We start from the raw sequence: 17,507 nt of genomic DNA on the forward strand, positions 1-17,507 counted from the left end.
GGATGTGAGAATGGCCCTTTCTTTGCTCCACAGGTGGTTCACAGGGACCTGAAACCCAGCAACATTCTCTATGTGGACAAGTCGGGAAACCCCGAGAGTATTCGCATTTGTGACTTTGGCTTTGCCAAGCAGCTGAGGGCTGAGAATGGGCTGCTCATGACTCCCTGTTATACGGCCAACTTTGTGGCACCTGAGGTAAGTGCTGACCTGAGACTCTCTGGCAGCCCCCTTGTTCCTGTGCTCCCACTTGGCACAGTGGATCTGCCCCATTCCCAACTCCAGCCTGCCCTGGAAGAGGGAACTACAGAGATCCAACTTGTAATAATGAACAAATAGGAGATCCCAAGTGCAGTTACAGTCCTCCAACCTGCACTGCCCTCATGAGAGGTCTGCTTAGGGTACTGAGACTTTAAAATCCCAGTGATTTCCCAGGCTGCTTCCCTTCCTCATTAAGTGACTTGTTAAAAGAGGTGGGATGATTTTCCATTCAGTTATCTTGGCGAGGAAGAAAGAAGCAGAGCCAGCATGGCATGGGAGCACACATGCAGTGTCACCACACTGGAACAGGGCTTCTTTCTTGATGTGCCTGAGGGGTTCCTCTACTCCATGAAACCAAAGTCCGATTTGAATCCTGATCTTCAGTCCAAGACTTTTCTGTCCTGTCGGGCTCTGGATGCTTTGCACATGGACTGCAGCCAGGTCAAGCCCCCTCTTCTGAAATGAGCTCAACGACAAGAACAAAACACACTTTATTTTCCCTTTGCTCTGCTCAGGTACTGAAACGCCAAGGCTACGACGAGGGCTGTGACATCTGGAGCCTGGGGGTTCTCCTGTACACGATGCTCGCTGGGTAAGTGGCTCTGTCCCACTGGAAGGCAGGGCTGGGGCTGCTGCACTGGCAGCAGGACTCTCCTCAGTCACTGCTGCCCAGTGGTGCTCCCTGCCTCTGTCCCGGGCCAGTAAATCCAGTGCTCTCTCCTCTCCTCTCTCCCCAGCTGCACTCCATTTGCAAACGGTCCCAGTGACACTCCAGAAGAGATCCTGACCCGGATAGGTGGGGGGAAGTTCTCCATCAGTGGAGGCAATTGGGACACTATTTCTGACATGGCCAAGGTAGGGGTTGATATTTGTGTTACATTCAGGAGTTGGGGTCAAGCGCGGCCAGTTGCAGTGAGGCAAGTTTAGAGCAGACTGGGGAGGGAGGACACAAGAGAGAGAAGAAAACCAGCAGTGTAGCTTCCCCCCCCATGTCTGCCTTCCACACAGCAGCTTCATTTTAGTTCTAGCTGTGAATATTTGCATGGAAAACCAACCTCGTGCCTGACCTGTGTGGGGTTTGCTGCTGTGTTATACCTCCCAGGCCTGCCAAAAACATATTTCATACAAAAAGAGTTTGATGTCTGGGGACTTTAAACTTGGCCTCTGAATTTAAAACCTAATTTGGGGGCAGACAGGTGGTATTTTTGCATTTAAAGCATGAAATCTTCTAAAGTCTGACTTTCCAAACGATGCCCTTAGGATTTGGTATCAAAGATGCTCCACATAGATCCCCACCAGCGTCTCACTGCCAAGCAGGTCCTGCAGCATCCGTGGATAACCCAGAAGGACAGCTTACCCCAGAGCCAGCTCAATCACCAGGATATTCAGCTTGTAAAGGTACAAAGTCTGGGCTGAGCCTTCAGCTGGTTCCTCATGTACCTTGGGAAAGGTCCAAGTCGGGCAATGGTGGGGTGGGAAAGCAGGATGGCAGGTTGGAGAGGTGTGGGGCAGGGGAGGGAATACAGACAAGCTGAGTTTGTGGGGAGATAAAAAAGGGAGGTTCTTGAACAGCATATCAGTGCAGGAGGGAGATTTAAAGAAATAAGAAAGATGCTTCTGGCTTTGTTTGTGGGTTTGGCTGCATCTTGTAAAGCCATGAGTCTGAAATAGCTCCTCTACACCTACATGATTTCTACACTTAAATTACCTCTCTCCTCCCTTTCTCCAAGGGTGCAATGGCTGCCACATACTCTGCACTGAACAGCTCCAAGCCAGGCCCTCAGCTGAAGCCCATTGAATTCTCCATCCTGGCACAGAGGCGGGTGAAGAAACTTCCCTCCACCACCCTGTGAAGCCGGGCTGGGCTGGGCTGCAGCCACACAGTGCAGGCACGCACTGGATTTTGCACACCTGTGGAAGATGGGGACAGGGGACAGTCAGTATCTGCACTGGAGCTCCCTTGGGGGCTTGCTCTCAAAAGGCCAAGTGCCTCCCTGCTCCTGAAAGACTGGCTTCTCGTCGTGTGGAGTGATCTTTGCTGAAAGAACTTCACTGAAAAACTTTTTTGAAGTGTAAATTGTCGATTTTTAAAGACATCCATCTGTATATGAGAACTGATATTCTACTGTATACTGTAGAATGTATAACTGATGTCAAGTGGCACTAAAAAGCAGCTCTGATTTCACCCTTCCCTGTGTAATTGTTGTTGCTACAGCATTTCTTGGAATTGTTCCTCTCCAGCTCCACTGCACCCAGAAGACTGTATCACGTTTGGGGTTTAGGCTTTGGGGTTTTTCCCTCCTTGAACCTTTGGATGCCCTTCCCAAAGCCGACCCTGCAGCCTCCCAGCCAGCAGTGCTCTTGTCCTTAAAGGACTTCCCTCCCCTTCACTTTCTGTGCACGTGTTCCACGTGAGGTCGATTTTCCAGCCTCTGTCTCTCCCTCTCTCCACGCTCCCCCAGCCCAGCCAGCAGTTCAGTTCTCTGAACAAAATAAACCATGGGTTTTCCAAACCCTCCCTTAGATGCTTCACCTGTCCAGAACACCTGCTAGGTTTGGCTCCTTCCTTCCCTCTGCCCTCCCATGTCTGTGTTCTCCCATCACCTGGGCAGGTGAGGACCACAACGGAACCTTCTCCTTGGCAAAGCCGAGGCTTTGGGCTGGCTCTGGCTGCTGCTTTTACCATGTTGGGGTTTTCCTTTCCCGTCAGCAGGAACCTCTGAACAAAACCATCCTTTATTTTTTTAATTTAACTTTGTTCTCCAGCTTGGTAACTCAGGGTTTCTTTCCGACTCGTACAATAAACGTGTCATTCAGGTGACTTTACGTTACTGACTGACTTTTAGCTGCAGAATCCGGTCGTTTCCCTGCACTGTGTGGGGACAGTGCTCCTTGCCTGCCTTTTGGGAGAGCTGCAAAGCTTTTCATCGGGCCCTGTGGTGGGAAAACCAGCAGCAGGGCTGCATCTCATGCCACCTCCTCTCAGGTGCAACACCTCACTCCACAGTGGGAAGTGATTAGAACCAGCCACGGAACGAGGAGGTGGCAGGATGTGGAAGGGAATTTCTTACTCTCAGGACGTTTTAGTGCTAATAGAAACCAACACTTGGAGGCAAACTGTGCTAGAAATAAATTCCTGCCCCATTCTGACTTGCAGGGAATTGCTGGAGCTCCCTGGTTCCCTGGTGGCAGTTTCCTGGGAGAAGGAGCAGGGTTGCTACAAGGGCTGCAAAGACTCACGAGCTCGAGGATGTGACTGAAGCCAGCAAAGATTCTCCTGTGAATTTCTCCTACTTTTAGCTGATCATGTCACAAGAGAGGAAACTTTCTTTTTTGCTTAGTCCCACTTGGCTTTAAAATGGAGAATTGCGTAAAAAGAATTATCTGAGAAGTACAGCTCTCTCCTCCTCTACCCTAATCCAAGCAGGTCCTGGTTTAATCCCTGGAGCAGCCAGTGAGAAGCTGAAATAGTCACAATTTTTTTCTTTTTCTCTATTCCAAGTACAGCCTGAGTGTCCAGTGCTGCTGAGAGGAGGAGGCCAGAACCAGTTCCCGGTGGATCCTCTTACTTGTATTGCCACTGACCCCAGCAGAGATAGATTAAATGTTTTGCTGAGATCTGGGGAGGGGGACACCATTATCCAAGATGCCTTCCTTAAAAATACTTCTTTTCACCTCTCTTCCCTACAACTCCACAGTAACTCTTGTGCCAGTGGTGTGCTAATTTTAGCTAATTTAATCTGTTGCAACCAAGACAATAATTATAAACATCTTTCTGGAGCTGAGGTGGAAGTTGGGATTGAAGTGGACACCTCAGCAGTTTTTCAGAATACTTCCTACATTGTATTTCCAGGGAAGGCCTGGAGTGATGGATGGGGCTGGATATATTGGTGGGAATCAACATTCCCTGTCAGCCTCTTGATATGGACCGTCAGGGTCTTCAGCTCTGGGGTTTAGGGGGGTCTTAAACCAAATGTTTGTCCTGCTTGGAAGGTTGTTTGTATGAAATTGCGAATGTTTTCAAATATCAGTCAGGAAAAACATTTGCTCAATCCTCCCTGTGCTGTGCTGGTGTGAGAGCTCCGTGGGCCACGAGATGATACCTGGGGCATCCAACCCCAGTGCCTGGGGCACCCAACCCCTCCACCTCACTGGGGTTCTTCAGTCAGAAGAACTTTGTGTTTGGTGCAGCTGTAGCTTCTGGAACCTCCATCCCTCTGCAGCAGAGAGCAAACAAGAAGGGCTACACCTTCCCCTCCAGGGTGCTTTTACCCACGTTGTTCTGAGTGATCCATATGTAAAAATAAGTCTGGATTTTTAGTTCCAAATCAACCAAGTGCTGTTACCTTTTTTAATTCCAGTGCTCAATAAAAATGGACTTGTTGAATTCTCTGTGTATGAGAACTGCAGGTGTTTGTGACCGGCCGGGCTCTCTCCTTTCCTTTTTAATTTCGTCCTGACAGTATTAGACCTTTACCAAAATACAGTTGGGACCAACTGTTATTTTAACTGAATTGCATTATTTGAGGTGAAAGTTGGCTGTTTAATGTCTGTTTTGGGGAGCTGGTGTCTAGGAGGGACCAAATGATCTGCTCTCACAAGAGTCTGAGCTCATTTGGCTGTAACTTGGGACAAAGAGGATATACAGAGGGTATCACAAATTGTTATGACTTGAAAAGGGGCAGAAATGGATTTAACTTCCATGCATAAGGAAATCTTTGCAAGGAAAACTGCTTGTGTTAGTTCAGGTGTTTAATAATCGACTTGACCTTTAAGCTTTTGTCCTGTGGGTCTGTATGAAAGCTCAAGGGAGCAGAAATCCCAAAATCCAGCTTCAAATTGCTGAGTCTACCTGAGATTAACCTGTGCAGAAAGAGCATCCAAAGTCAAAGAGCCTGAAAATAATATTGAACAGCTCTATATAGTACAGTTTTTGTGTAAGAAAGGTTAAACTTCCCCGTTCTGGGATATAAACCAGCAATATTTCTGCTGTAAAAGAGGCTGAGAGGCTGTTTCCCTTCTTCCCACTGTGTACCATAGCTGTGACTTCCCCTTAATGATGTGGTTCTGCCCTCTGTCAAATTAACCAGGGCATAAATAAATGTATTTTGGCCCGATCAATATTCCCATCATGATTCTTTAGGCCGTCTATAAAACTGAAGGCCAGTAACTTCCTCAGCAATCACCTTCTATTCCTTTTTCACAGTGAGAGCAGTCTGGGTTTTAACTTTTTTTAACTAATGCCAATCCCTCTCCCACCTTTGAGTTAGTTCACATAATTCCTTTTCCTGCACCTTTAGGCACTGGTGGGTGTTGGATGGTGCAGCTGGTGGCCTCCTGGGTGCCACCACCTCCTCGTGGTGGCCACGGCCTTCTTCCCTAGGATGTGGGAGGCTTCGGAAGTACTCGGTGACTACAAGTGTGTTGGACGGCACATGGGGCGGGCGCTGCGCTTTCACGGAATATTCGACAATTTAATCCCTCTTTTAAGGCAAAGAAAACATTTAAAATATTTCAAGGTCTTCTTTTTGGCAGTACGTGGGGGCTCTGAATAAAACCTTCACTCACGCCAGGGAAGCTGGAGGGCCGCTGCCACTCCAGTTTCTTGCCTCTGGTTATTAAAACATCAAGCTGTCTTACTGCCTCCCTCCCTTTGTGTGGCACTGAACACCTGCCATTAATACTAATTCGACTCCGGAGAGGAACTCCCTTTCAGATATGCTTGTCTGAAAATAAATTGACATGTAAAAGGTCTCTTTTGTCGCCAAGTGCACGGAAAGTGCCGGGGTGAGGAGCCGATCGCTTACAAAAGGAGGCACTGACTCTTTAAATGACGTGTGGAGGGGGTGAGAAATGGGAAATGTGGGGGGTGATGCTGTAACTGGGCTGATGTGATACAATTAGAGGAGGATCCCAACCTCTGTTTGGTGTTAGACTTTGAGATTTTGCGTGATTTTCATCTAAACCCCTGCTCATCTCGGGGGTGAATGGCCGGGCTCCGCAGGGACCCCTTTGGAGAAAGCTCTGTTTTGTTTAGAAAAATTGTTGTTATTACAAATAAGTACAACAAAAACTCAGAGCATTTGGTGGTGAGCCCTTCAATTTAGATGTGCAATGAACTCCAAGGCTCTGTTGTTTTTCCTGGGACAAAAAATTTTGTAACACCGGAGAAGGATCCTGTAGCTGCAACCCCTGTTTGGTATTAGACTGAGATTTTGGATGATTTTTGTCTAAACCCACGGTTGTCTCATGGCGAATTGCCAGGCTCTGCAGGGACCTATTTAGAGAAAACTCTTTTCTTTAAAAATCATTGTTATTATGAATATCTGCAACAAAAACTCAGAGCATTTGGTGGTGATCTCTTCAATTTATATGTATAACGAACTCCAGGGCTCTTTTGTTTTCCCTGGGACAAAAGTTTGTATCACTTTCAATTAGGAAGCAGTAAAAGGATCCTTGGTTAGAGTATTTATTCTGTCCTACAGGCAGCAGTGTGAGCCAGCAGAAGGTCAATATTATTATTTTTATTATAAAGAATGATTTCCTTTGAGCTCCTCATGCCCTGGGGAGACCAAGACTCTCTCCTAAGAAAACAGTGTTAACTCAGTTATTTGGGCCAAGCTTTGGAGGGGGTGACATTGCTTGGAATTTGCTTTGGTGCTGAAATGATGCAGTTCCATGGCTGGGGATGAAGTGTGGCGTGGACCTGGTGTTCAGCTGCTCCACATTGGGCTTCTGGGTCTTCTAGTGAAGAAATCATTTATTTCATAACGAAGATCAAGTTGAAATATGTTCAGGCTTGAAAGAGGGAAAAAAAAGTAAATTTGGCAATTACAGAAACATTCCAGATTAGCTGGTGTCACGTCTGGTTTATCAAACAAGCAGGAGCTCTCGGTGCTGCTGAGCTCCAATGCCATCTTCTTTTTAAACAGCAGATGGTGTTAGAAACCTGTAACAGGTGGAAGCTCTTCAGTTTTATGTGAGAGATCAGAAGTAGCAGCAATTTCTCGTCTCCCAAGGGGTAGTTCCTTCCCGAGCTGAACAGCAAGCTGGCCCTCTGCTTGGATAGTTATTACAGAGGGAAAAACTTCTGAATCACACGTGTTCGTATGGAAGGAAGTGATTTTGATTTGACTTATTCTGGTTATAATAAAAGGAACCTGGTAATGGCCTCCATAATCCTCTGTTAGCAGCTCTAAAAGAGAGATGTAGCGGGGGAAACGAGCTGTGTTTGCTGGTGTGCCTCAAAATCCGGCTCCAATCTGCCAGATCTGTTGGTTCCTTGTCTATAATAGCACTTCGCATGCTTAAAGTGTTTTATAAACATTTAATTACCGCAGCTTTTGACTCAAAGCCAGGAATCTCTCATTCATCTGCTGCTTGCGAGGGCTGTGAAAATGATATTCAAATTATAGAATTGCAGGAAGGGCTGAGTTCAAACCCCAGTTAAGGAGAACCTCTGTTACTGGGATCTGTGAGCGCCGTTCGTCCGCGGGGCCGCGTTTCCAAAGCGAGTGACTCCTCCAGCGCTGGAAACGGCAACGGGGATAGATCTGAGGGCCTGTCAGTACCCCAGGACACGGAGCTGCATCTTAATCATGTTAGGGAAATGAGATGCTAAATTCTGCTCAGCTGGTGTTGTATGAACTTCTGAGGCAGGCGGGGAGCGCGGCTCTGTCTAGACTAGAGCCGCGTTTGATCCCCGGGCCCCACCGTGTCCTTTGCTGCCGTCAGCAGCAGGAAAAATCAGTATTTGTTAGAAGTCGCCCTTTTCCCACCCACCAAACTACTCGGAATTTTAACCAGCCCAACTCCCGGCTCTATTTTTAAAAAAAATAAAAATGTAGAGAAATGCAGGCTTAGAGCATGAGTTCTCTGCCTGCCTCCATCCCCTCCGTGTCGCAGCCCCCAGGAGTCGTGGGGTTTGTGGCACCAAGCAGAAGCAGCAACTAAAGGTGAAAAACTTGTATGGGATTAATAATTTCTATCCAACCATGTGCCTTTCACCAGCTCCCTTTCCTGCACAGCACACTGTACGTGCAGAACTGGGTGTGCAGGAATAGAAATCATTCACTTTCCATGAAAGTTGCCCAGACAAACTGTGGCTGCCCCATCCCTGGAAGTGTTCAAGGCCAGGTTGGACAGGGCTTGGAGCAACCTGGGATAGTGGAAGGTGTCCCTTGGCAGAGGTTGAACTAGATGGTCTTTACGGCCCCTTCCAACCCAAACCATTCTGGTGCTCTATGAAAAAAGCTGTTGGCTGGCTCTGCGTGTGTTTTGGTGGATTCACAAATAGTAACTGCTGGGCAAGGCAGGAAACCCAGATGAGAAGTGGTTCCTCTACGAGCTGACCCTGATCTCACTGGCTTCAGGAGGGTTCTCCTAAACTATGGAGGAGAAAACCTCCAACTGCAACTGCTGAGACCTCCAGTCTTTACTATAATTACAAAGGCAGACTGTGAGTGAGCCCCTTTAATAAAGGCCACTGCTGGCAATCAGCCCCTTTTAACGAGGCAGATCCCCAATTTCAAGGCCCTGGATCACTCACTGCTGCTCTCGCTCCCTGCTCGGTGGGCTGTGAGCACACGAGGAGCAGCGACTCACAAAATAATCCCGGAGCCCCTTTTCCTGCCCTGTTTAAAGACGGGGTAGGGAGTTCCTCTGATGTTTCATTAAAGCTGGCTTTTCTCCTCGTGGCAGAGCAGATTTAATCAGACCTGCCTCCTAGTTCCAGCTGCTGGGTTGGAGTGCTCTGATCTGTGCACTGGGTGCACGTCTAATTACGGAGGCAATTCCCATGGATACCGAGAAGAATTGCCTGTACTGGCAAAAAACGATCCCAGCTGGGAAAACAGGGAAGGAAAACGTGTTGAAATATTCGGGAAGAGACTTCAAAAGTTTCTGGAAACGTTAAGTGAAAAGCATTTCTGGTGTTCCTGCACCGCAATGTGCAAATCTTGATTATTTTAAAACTAAGATAGGGGTTGGTTTGTAAGAGCTAATCCCAAATCGCTGCTTTCTTGTGCTACTGGAGGATTTACCAGCACCACAAAACTGAATTTCCCCCCTCCCTGTAGTCTGCATCCACTCGGGAATGCTTTCCCACCTTTGCTTCTCACCTGTGCAGCACCAGGGGTGTGTTTGGAGAAAATGGCCAAGAGTTTGTGTTTCCATCGGGGCACACCCTGGGTGAGGCAGTGCAAGGGCTGGTAATTCTGGTTCCTTCCGCAGGGCCGGCGCTGCCGGGTGGGACCTGGGTAAGTTCCTCCCCTTTATGCCTCATCCTTCTGAAATGTACGAATTTAAATAACTTATTTCTGTATAAATTACTATTTGAAAGGTCTGTTCAAGGCAAAAGAGCACTCCCTGGTAAAAGGAGAGGGGGAAATACCTGGGCAAGCGCTTCTCAGATGTGGAAAATTAAACAAATATGATTTTAAATGATTTTGTAATTGTTCAGCTGCAAGGCCTCATGTTCAGACTGCATGGGGAAAACCAGATTTCTTAATTTAACTACACAAATTTAAAAGTCTTTTTGAGGGTGGTGTTTGGTTTTTTGGGTTTGGTTTTTGTTTTGGTTTTGGTGTTTTTTTTGCTTTGTGCTTCTTTGGAGCTTTTGGGAACATTCTAATCAGCTCCACAATGGCTGTAACTTGTATTTATTTCACTAATTTCTCTCCAGCAGAAGCTCAGACACTTTCCAAGATGTTGCTGGCTAATCTAAACACACAGAATAAGGAAAGCTGCCGTACTATTAGGGTGGATTTTCATCTCTTTCTCATCCAGGGCACCTGCTCCCCTTTCCCTCCCCTCCTCCCAGTCTTCCCAGCTGTCTGTCTGTCTCATTTATGTCAATTAGGGATTCAATGCTGCCTGATTTAATTGGCCTGACTTTCCCCTCTAATAGAAACCCAAGCGCAGGCCGGGCAGGCAGCAGCTCCCCGCTCTGCTCCCAGGGACAGAGTCGGGAGGGACGGGGCTTGTTTGTGGCACAGAGCACAATAACCTGTTTGTTACCCTCCACCAGGGAGAGGTTGGTGACCTCCTAACGGGGATGGGACCCGGGAGATGATGTCATTTGCAAGCTTGGGGGGATTTCAGAGCGGTTCAGGAATTCGTGCGACCAGTCGCTCACCGCGGGTTGGCTTTTAGTGCAGAGGTGGAGATCCCTGGAAGTGTCCAAGGCCAGGCTGGACGGGGCTTGGAGCAACCTGCCCAAGGTGTCCCTGCCCATGGCAGGGGATGGAATGACATGAACTTTAAGGTCCCTTCCAACCCAAAACATCCCATGATTCTGTGGTTTGCCTCCTGCCAGGAGGTGACTCCATGTGCACCGAGGTCAGCGAGCGACAAAACTCCCCCCAACTGCAGCCACAGAGGGCTCGTCCTTCCACCCCCAGCACTGCTTAACCACGAGTGAGGTTGACCAAAACCCAGGTTTCACAGGGTTTGCATGAGGGCCTGACCCTGTGCCCCCTTGGGGCAGCAAACCTGGAATCAAACCAGCACAGACAAAATCTTTGCCATCCCTCTGCTCCCCCTCCAACAGCCGAATCCCAGGAACCAGCTCTGACCTACTTCTTCTCCCTGGCTCCTCGCTCGCGTCTCCCTGACAAATCGCACAGCCCTCCTTCCCCCTCAGCAGAAACGTGGGTTTCCCGAGGAGGTGGCCCACGGAGGCGGCAATATTGAGCAGCAACAGTACCATCTAGTGACTTGGGCTTACAGGGAGCACCACTTAGCCCGGGAAGAGGGAATCTGTGAATCTGGGAGGCCAAGAAGGTCCCAGATTTGCAAACGAGATCCTATCTCTTGGCTCATTTGGATTTAGGAGACAAACTGCGCTGATGCTTCAACAGTCTGGTTTCTTTTTCCAGAGAGCTGTGTGACCCTGCCTTGGGAGCCGGTCCCGTTTCCAGGCTCCTGACTCCCCGCTGAACCCGGCCCTGCCCCTCGCTCCCTCTGCTGGCAACCAACTCATTGATTTAATGAGTTCCCAACTCCTCACACACCCACTCGTCTGCACAGCACCAAATCCCGGCAAATGCACCGGAGGAAATTGAGGGCTGGGGTGATTTCTCTCTCCTGATAAAAGTGCACCTTCTCGCTCCGACGAGCCACTCGCGAAACACAGAACTGGATGTGTGAAATAAATAGACACAATTCAATTTAATCAATCAAAAATAGGCCCAAAATGGAGCGTAAAGGGCCCGCTCCGCGCAGATCTGAAATTACACACTCAGCAGCTGAAGGGAGGAAATCAAATTAGAGCATTTCTTTCCCCATCAAAGGACATTAGTCCCGATGCAGGTTCGTTCCACCTCGCCATCGCTGATCGCGTGCAGGAGTCATTATCCCTGCAAGAATTCCGCCTGACCGAGGCACCGTGTGGCTGCACCAGGTTAATGACGGGCTACGGCGTGTTCTGTGCTTGAGGTGACAACTTTCCACAGCTGTTTCTCAACACACGTGTGTGCGTCACCTCTCTCCCAGGGAAAAAGACCGTTATCAGGTGTACGAAACGCGCCGGATCGGGGAGAGGTGACACCAAACCCAGCGCTGCAGAACTTCGGTGCTCAAACACGCTGTCGAGCCTGTGAAATGCCACCGGTACCGGAGGAGAAATTGCTTTGCTGGCTAATCAAACACATCCCCTCCTTGCTGTCAGGAGTGCAGCTCTGCCCTGAGTCCACTCAGCCTTGCTCGTGGGCTGATGAGTGCCTGACAATTTTCTGGTCTCAAATTAAACAGAAAACTAAATTAGCAAATTAATTGTTTGCCGTGTTTTTCCTTAGTCCCCATCAGCTGCCTCAGGACCTGCAGCCAATCCAGAGCCCCTCTCCACAGTTCCCAGTAGAAGGTGGAGCCCTGTGCTGGGTCCTGCTATCTACCAAGTGTCAGTCATGTTAATTTTAAATTACTTTTGTAGAGCTTGGTGTCAAAACGATTAAAGCATGAAAAGAAAAACTGAACTAGAGGGAGGAAAGAGGGGGGGAGAGAGAGAATGAATAATTTACCTTGCATTTACAGCAAGGACACTTGGATTTCCTTAACTCCTCAACCCTGAGAAGCCTGAAACTTTTATTTCTCCAACTGTCACCTGCTTGGGACCGTACCTGAACAGGTGCTCTGGATCACAGAACCATAGAAGCACAGAGTGTTTTGGGTTGGAAGGGACCTTAAAGCTCATGTCGTTCCACCCCCTGCCATGGGCAGAGACACCTTCCACTATCCCAGGTTGCTCCAAGCCCAGTCCAACCTGGCCTGAAACACTTTCAGGGATGGGGCAGCCACAGCTTCTCTGGACAACTGTGACAGAGCCTCATCACCCTCTGAGTAAAGAATTTCTTCCAAATGAGGATCCTACAAGGATCTGGGATCTAGTTATCGCCTCCCTCCTGGCCTACAGCGAGGTGATAACTGCTCACAGCACAGTGTCAGGATTTTATCTCAGTTTCTTCCCAGGAAAGGGTTTTTCTGCACTGCACTCACTGATTGCTGCAATCACCAGCACGGACAAACCCACCCACCCACCCACATACAGACCTTTTCTCCCTTTCCCAGTGCTCCACTCCCAACAGGGTTCACTCCATAACTCACATGCACTGTGCTAGATAATTACACACTTGGAAAACACAGAAATGCCTAATCAGATACAGCCTTAAATGCGCAGGAATTAGGGTTGTAGGATTGCGGCGGAGCATCCCTGGAGCTCTCTGCATCTGGCTCACACAACCAGCCCACGTGCACTGTGAAAATGTTGGGTTTGGGGCATAGGCTGCTTTCATCTCCCTCCTTAACTCCATCCATGGATTCTTTCTCTTGACAGCTACTGAATGGTGTCATCAGTGGTCTTTGAAACACCATTCAAAAATCTGTTGAGGCCAGAAAAAAAACAAAAAGGTTTGTAAGGGAGAAACTTGACATCCGCAGAAAATGCAAATCAAGTTTAGCCACTGTTGATGTTTACAATGTATTTTGCTTATACATCAGAGCATCTTCCATTCATTAAAAAAAGGGTATAAACAGTGGGAATTATTCTGTCATGAGGGACTACAACGTGAAATGAGGTGCCTTCAGTAGATGATCACTAGCAGGGTGTCAGAGCTGTTTGGGAAATGAGAGAGGCTCGAGCCTTGAGTGTAACGTATCCTGCAGGATGTGTGTGGGCTTGAACTGATTTGTCAAAAGCAAAGAAAACAATTTCACTAATGGGTGTTTGCTGAAAAATGAGCATGATGTCTTGGCAATTTTGTGCTGTCTTGTCCTCTCTCTTCACTATCACTCCTTGGCAGCCACAGAGAGGAGACACCTCTGTCTTCTACCTGCATTTTACTCCTTTGGCCTCAGGACTAACTCAGCCCTGGCGGATCCTAAACAGGTCATGCAGAGGGCTGAGATTTGTGTTTGAAACATCCTCCTCCTCCAAAAGCACCTGCCTGACTCCTCCAACGTGTTTTCTCCATCCTCGTGGCTGTAGCTCCTGTGACCTGCAGCGCAGCCGTGGTGGGGAAGGTGAACACCGGTGCCCACGACAGCAGCTCAGGGCACAGACACTGCCATCCCCTCTCTGCTCCCCCGTGTTCCTGCTGCCAGCACTCAGAGCATGGAATTGGGGATGTTTAGCACCATTTAGGAGCTGTGACTGGGCAGTGTTGCCGGGGCTTTCACTGCAGCACAGAGCCATGGGAAGGGTTCTGTCATTGACAGTGGGATTCCCTTCACATGACGTTTCTTCAGCTGCTGATTCACAAGTACATCACTTAAATGACTTTTTTTTTTCCTTTCCCATTTGGGAAGCTCCTGTAAACTTCCCTCATCCTCCGCCAGAGGCCTGGCAGGAGGCCGGGAAGATGAAGAGCAGAGTCTCTTGCAGCATGTTCCAGTGATATTTCAGTGATACCACTGCAAATGTAGCAAGTCCCGAGTACTCCAGGCCAATAACCTCAGCTCTCCCTGGTTAAGCTGTGCTCAGTGCTGCAACTGCAGCTTTATAAAACTAACACCTTTTTTTACTGGATTCTGCTAGTCCGGATTCAGCAGAATCTCTGCTTGAGATGGAGTTGCTTGAGATGGAGTTACTTGAGTAACATTAAAAATAAAAAAATGTTGTCAGCCAGAACATTAAAAATACAGGTGTAAATGCTACCCTGGATCTGGTAATTACTTAAAATAAAGCACAATTCTCAACCAGATCATCTGTTTTCCCAAACTAAACAGGACTGCCCTTCCACCTGGCACCAGAGAGCCAACAAAACAGCAGGAGAGGGATTTGTATCAGATCTGGTATCAACAAATCACTCCCAACTGCAAAATCTTTATGTATCAGTTATGAAATGGTTTCAAATTTTAAACAGTCTCCAGGCAGGCAATTAACATCATTAATTGAACAAAATTCAGCCAGAATAATTGATTTAGACTTAATCTCAGAACCTGAGACTTCTCAAGGTGTATCTTCACCCCCTACATAGCCGTGCTGAGGATCCCTGTGTTGGGCACATTATCCCTCCCAGTTCTCAGGAATCATTACAAACACTCAAGTAGTGAATATTAAAGTGGTCAATCCTGGAGTGGTTGCCATAAAAACAAGAGGACAACCAATAACTTAGACAAGAGCACACTGAAAAGGACATGTAGGAATAAACTACTTTTCCTCAATTAAGAGTTCCTGATATCAGGGAGCTGTGGGCTTTTTTCTTTCCAACACTTGAATTTCCTGCAGCTGAAGAATTTCAGTTCTTCGTTTTAATGTGTTGGGGGGTTTTTTTAGGCTTTTGATAATTCTCCTATGATAATTTAAACTATCTACCAGGCAGCATCAAGCTTTGCACTGCAGACTAAGAAATGAGCTCTGTTGGGGGATGCTTTGCCCATTTGAAGTATCCAGGATGATTTATTCTTATGGGACACGTGGACAAAGTGACATTTTCCCATCTTGTGCTCTCTAAACACAGGATTGCAGTGAAACCAAAACCACCAGCATCACAATGTGGTGAGCCATCAGCTTCTCTACAGCGGCTGTTTATTGGGACCTGCTTTTTTTATTGAGGGGGGAAAAAAAAATAGAGGATCTGGAAACAATCCATCTCAGCCCGAGTTTTTTGAAGGAGTTGTTTTAATTTGCTCCAGAGAAAGCTGTCTGTGTGTAAAGTCACCGATCTGCTGATGAGTAATCAGGGAGCTTTTGTGTTTTAATATTTTAATGTTTAAGGGAAGCAGCGCGAGGCTGACAGAATAAATCCGTGTATTTAGAAGCCGTTCTGCACTGGTTGGAGTACAAAGAGCAAAGGAATAAAAGTACAACAAAGAGCAAGTAACTAAAAGATATTAAAAAGACTAAAACCACACAGCTCATACTTAACTGAGTGGTGCTGGAGGAGTGTAAAGCCAAGAGATGATTCCTACTCCAAGAGCTGGAGGCTGCTCTTTCCAGTAGACCCTGAACTACGAAATTTAAGAGTTAAAACCCACAAAGGAGACAGGACTTCAAAGAGATCCTCCCCCCTCCATTTACATTTGGGTTTTAGGCTTGTAAATGAAGCCACGTAGAGATTTAGGAGTGGTGTCAAGGAAATGGAAGCATAGGAAAGGTGCGGGGCATCCAGAATCAGGAAATTTCTATGGAAATGCTTGGTCGCTAACAGGATTTACGGGTATCTCCTTGCTCTAATGGATCCTTCTCTTCCACATAATTTCATTACATGTTGCCTGCTTTTCCTGAGTAGTCCCAGCATCCCCGAAACTTGTGGATTCAGCGGAGGAAGGGGGTTTTTTGGCATCAAAGTGTTGCACTGCAACAGCAGAGAGGATCAACAGCTCCACATTTAAAAGGTGGCAAACTGGGAACCGGCAGAGCTGGAGAGAGGAGCCTGTACAAGGCAACAATCTGGAGCAGGCAGGGGAAGTGAGAGGCCTTTAACTGCTGGGCAGAATCACCCCAGCCCGTATCTAATGAACCACACGGTATTTACCGGCCGTGTTTGTGTGTCAGCAGACTTGCTTTCCCCTCCTGTTTTTTCCTTTTTTTTTTTTTTTTGTGGCTTGCATATGTTATGCATTTTTAGTGTTGTCTGGTTAAATAATTTAAGTATTAAACAGTAGATCCCAAAGCCCTCTCAGCCTGGAGACATCCTTCAGCCGACTCTAATGGGAATGAGTTTTACCCCTTATTAAAGTCTTTGGGCAGCGAGGTGAAGAGCAGCGCATCCACGCCTGGGACAAAGGATAACTCAGTGCATCCTGAGCAGGGAAAGGCTGGGCTCGATGACCTCAGAGGTCTTTTCCAACCTGATGGATCCTGCGATTCTGTGAAAGCACCACAGGTGTGCGAGCTGGCCCCGTTTCCTCAGTTTTTCCACCCAGGAAATGCGAGCCCTTCCCCGGCCGAGGAGGCGGCCGGGCTCCCCCGCAGCCTCGGCAGGCAGAGGGCAGCAAAGGAGCCTTTTCACTTTTTTCTTTCCTCTTTTTTTTTTTTTTCCCTCTTTTTTTTTTTTTTTTTTTTTTTTGTTCTCAGCCCCGTTGCAGTTGGAGCTTTCCAGCCCGATTGTGCTAAAACGCTTCTGTACCAGCGTTCGCATTTACCAGCCCGGCCTCCCCTCCCCCTCAGCCCGCTCCCAGCCCCCGGATCCAGGGATCGCCCCCCATCCCAAGGAACACGGGAGGAATGGGGTTGTTTAGGGGGTCGTTGCCTCTTGCCACCCCCCCTTGGGTGAGAGTCTTTTCGCCCCCCACCCACCCCATTGCGTTCTCCCCATCCCTCAGTTTTGGGGGTGCTGAGGGGAGCTCCCCGCGTTGTGAGGGAAAAGGGGGGTCTGCCCCCCACTCCGCAGGGTTTTGAGGGGAAAAGTGTGGGTTTTCCCTCCCCCCACCGGGTTATGAGGAGAAAACGGGGGGTCTGCCCCCCCTCCCCCAGCCTGCACGGCGGTTACGAAGGAGTTTATCCCTCACTTCTCCGTGCTCCATCGGCACAGGAACTGAGGGGAGGTGGGGTTGCTTGAGGGGTGTCAGCAGGCTCGGGGGGTGTCCGGGCACGGGAAGAGGGAGCTATGACGTGCCCCCTCCCTTCTCCCATTCCCGGCCTGGGACTCTTTCCCTCCCGCTCCCCCCGCCCCCCCCCCGTTCCTAAGCGGGAGTTTCCAGGAAGCGCTGAGGAGAGCCGCAGCACCGCGCAGCCTCTCGCACAGCGCGCTCCTTCCGCCGAGGCCGTGGCAGGAACGCCAAGTAGTCCCAACCGCCTCCTCCGCCTCACT

General features: G+C 48.4%; 1 protein-coding gene across 2 annotated transcripts in view; it reads left to right on the forward strand.

Moving 5' to 3' along the window:
* Nucleotides 1-3,079, forward strand: part of RPS6KA1 (ribosomal protein S6 kinase A1) — a 38,866-nt gene extending 35,787 nt beyond the window's left edge. For both annotated transcript variants that reach the window (XM_027706057.1, XM_027706058.1), the window contains 5 exons: nt 34-195; nt 774-850; nt 996-1,113; nt 1,519-1,656; nt 1,989-3,079. In XM_027706057.1, coding sequence (XP_027561858.1) covers nt 34-195; nt 774-850; nt 996-1,113; nt 1,519-1,656; nt 1,989-2,111 — 618 coding nt within the window. In that variant the 3' untranslated portion in view covers nt 2,112-3,079. The remainder of the gene's footprint in view (nt 1-33; nt 196-773; nt 851-995; nt 1,114-1,518; nt 1,657-1,988) is intronic.
* The last annotated feature ends 14,428 nt before the right edge of the window (nt 3,080-17,507 follow it).

Source organism: Neopelma chrysocephalum, unplaced genomic scaffold, assembly GCF_003984885.1.
Source record: "Neopelma chrysocephalum unplaced genomic scaffold, ASM398488v2 Primary Assembly neopelma1_361, whole genome shotgun sequence".
Classification (NCBI taxonomy): Eukaryota; Metazoa; Chordata; class Aves; order Passeriformes; family Pipridae; genus Neopelma; species Neopelma chrysocephalum.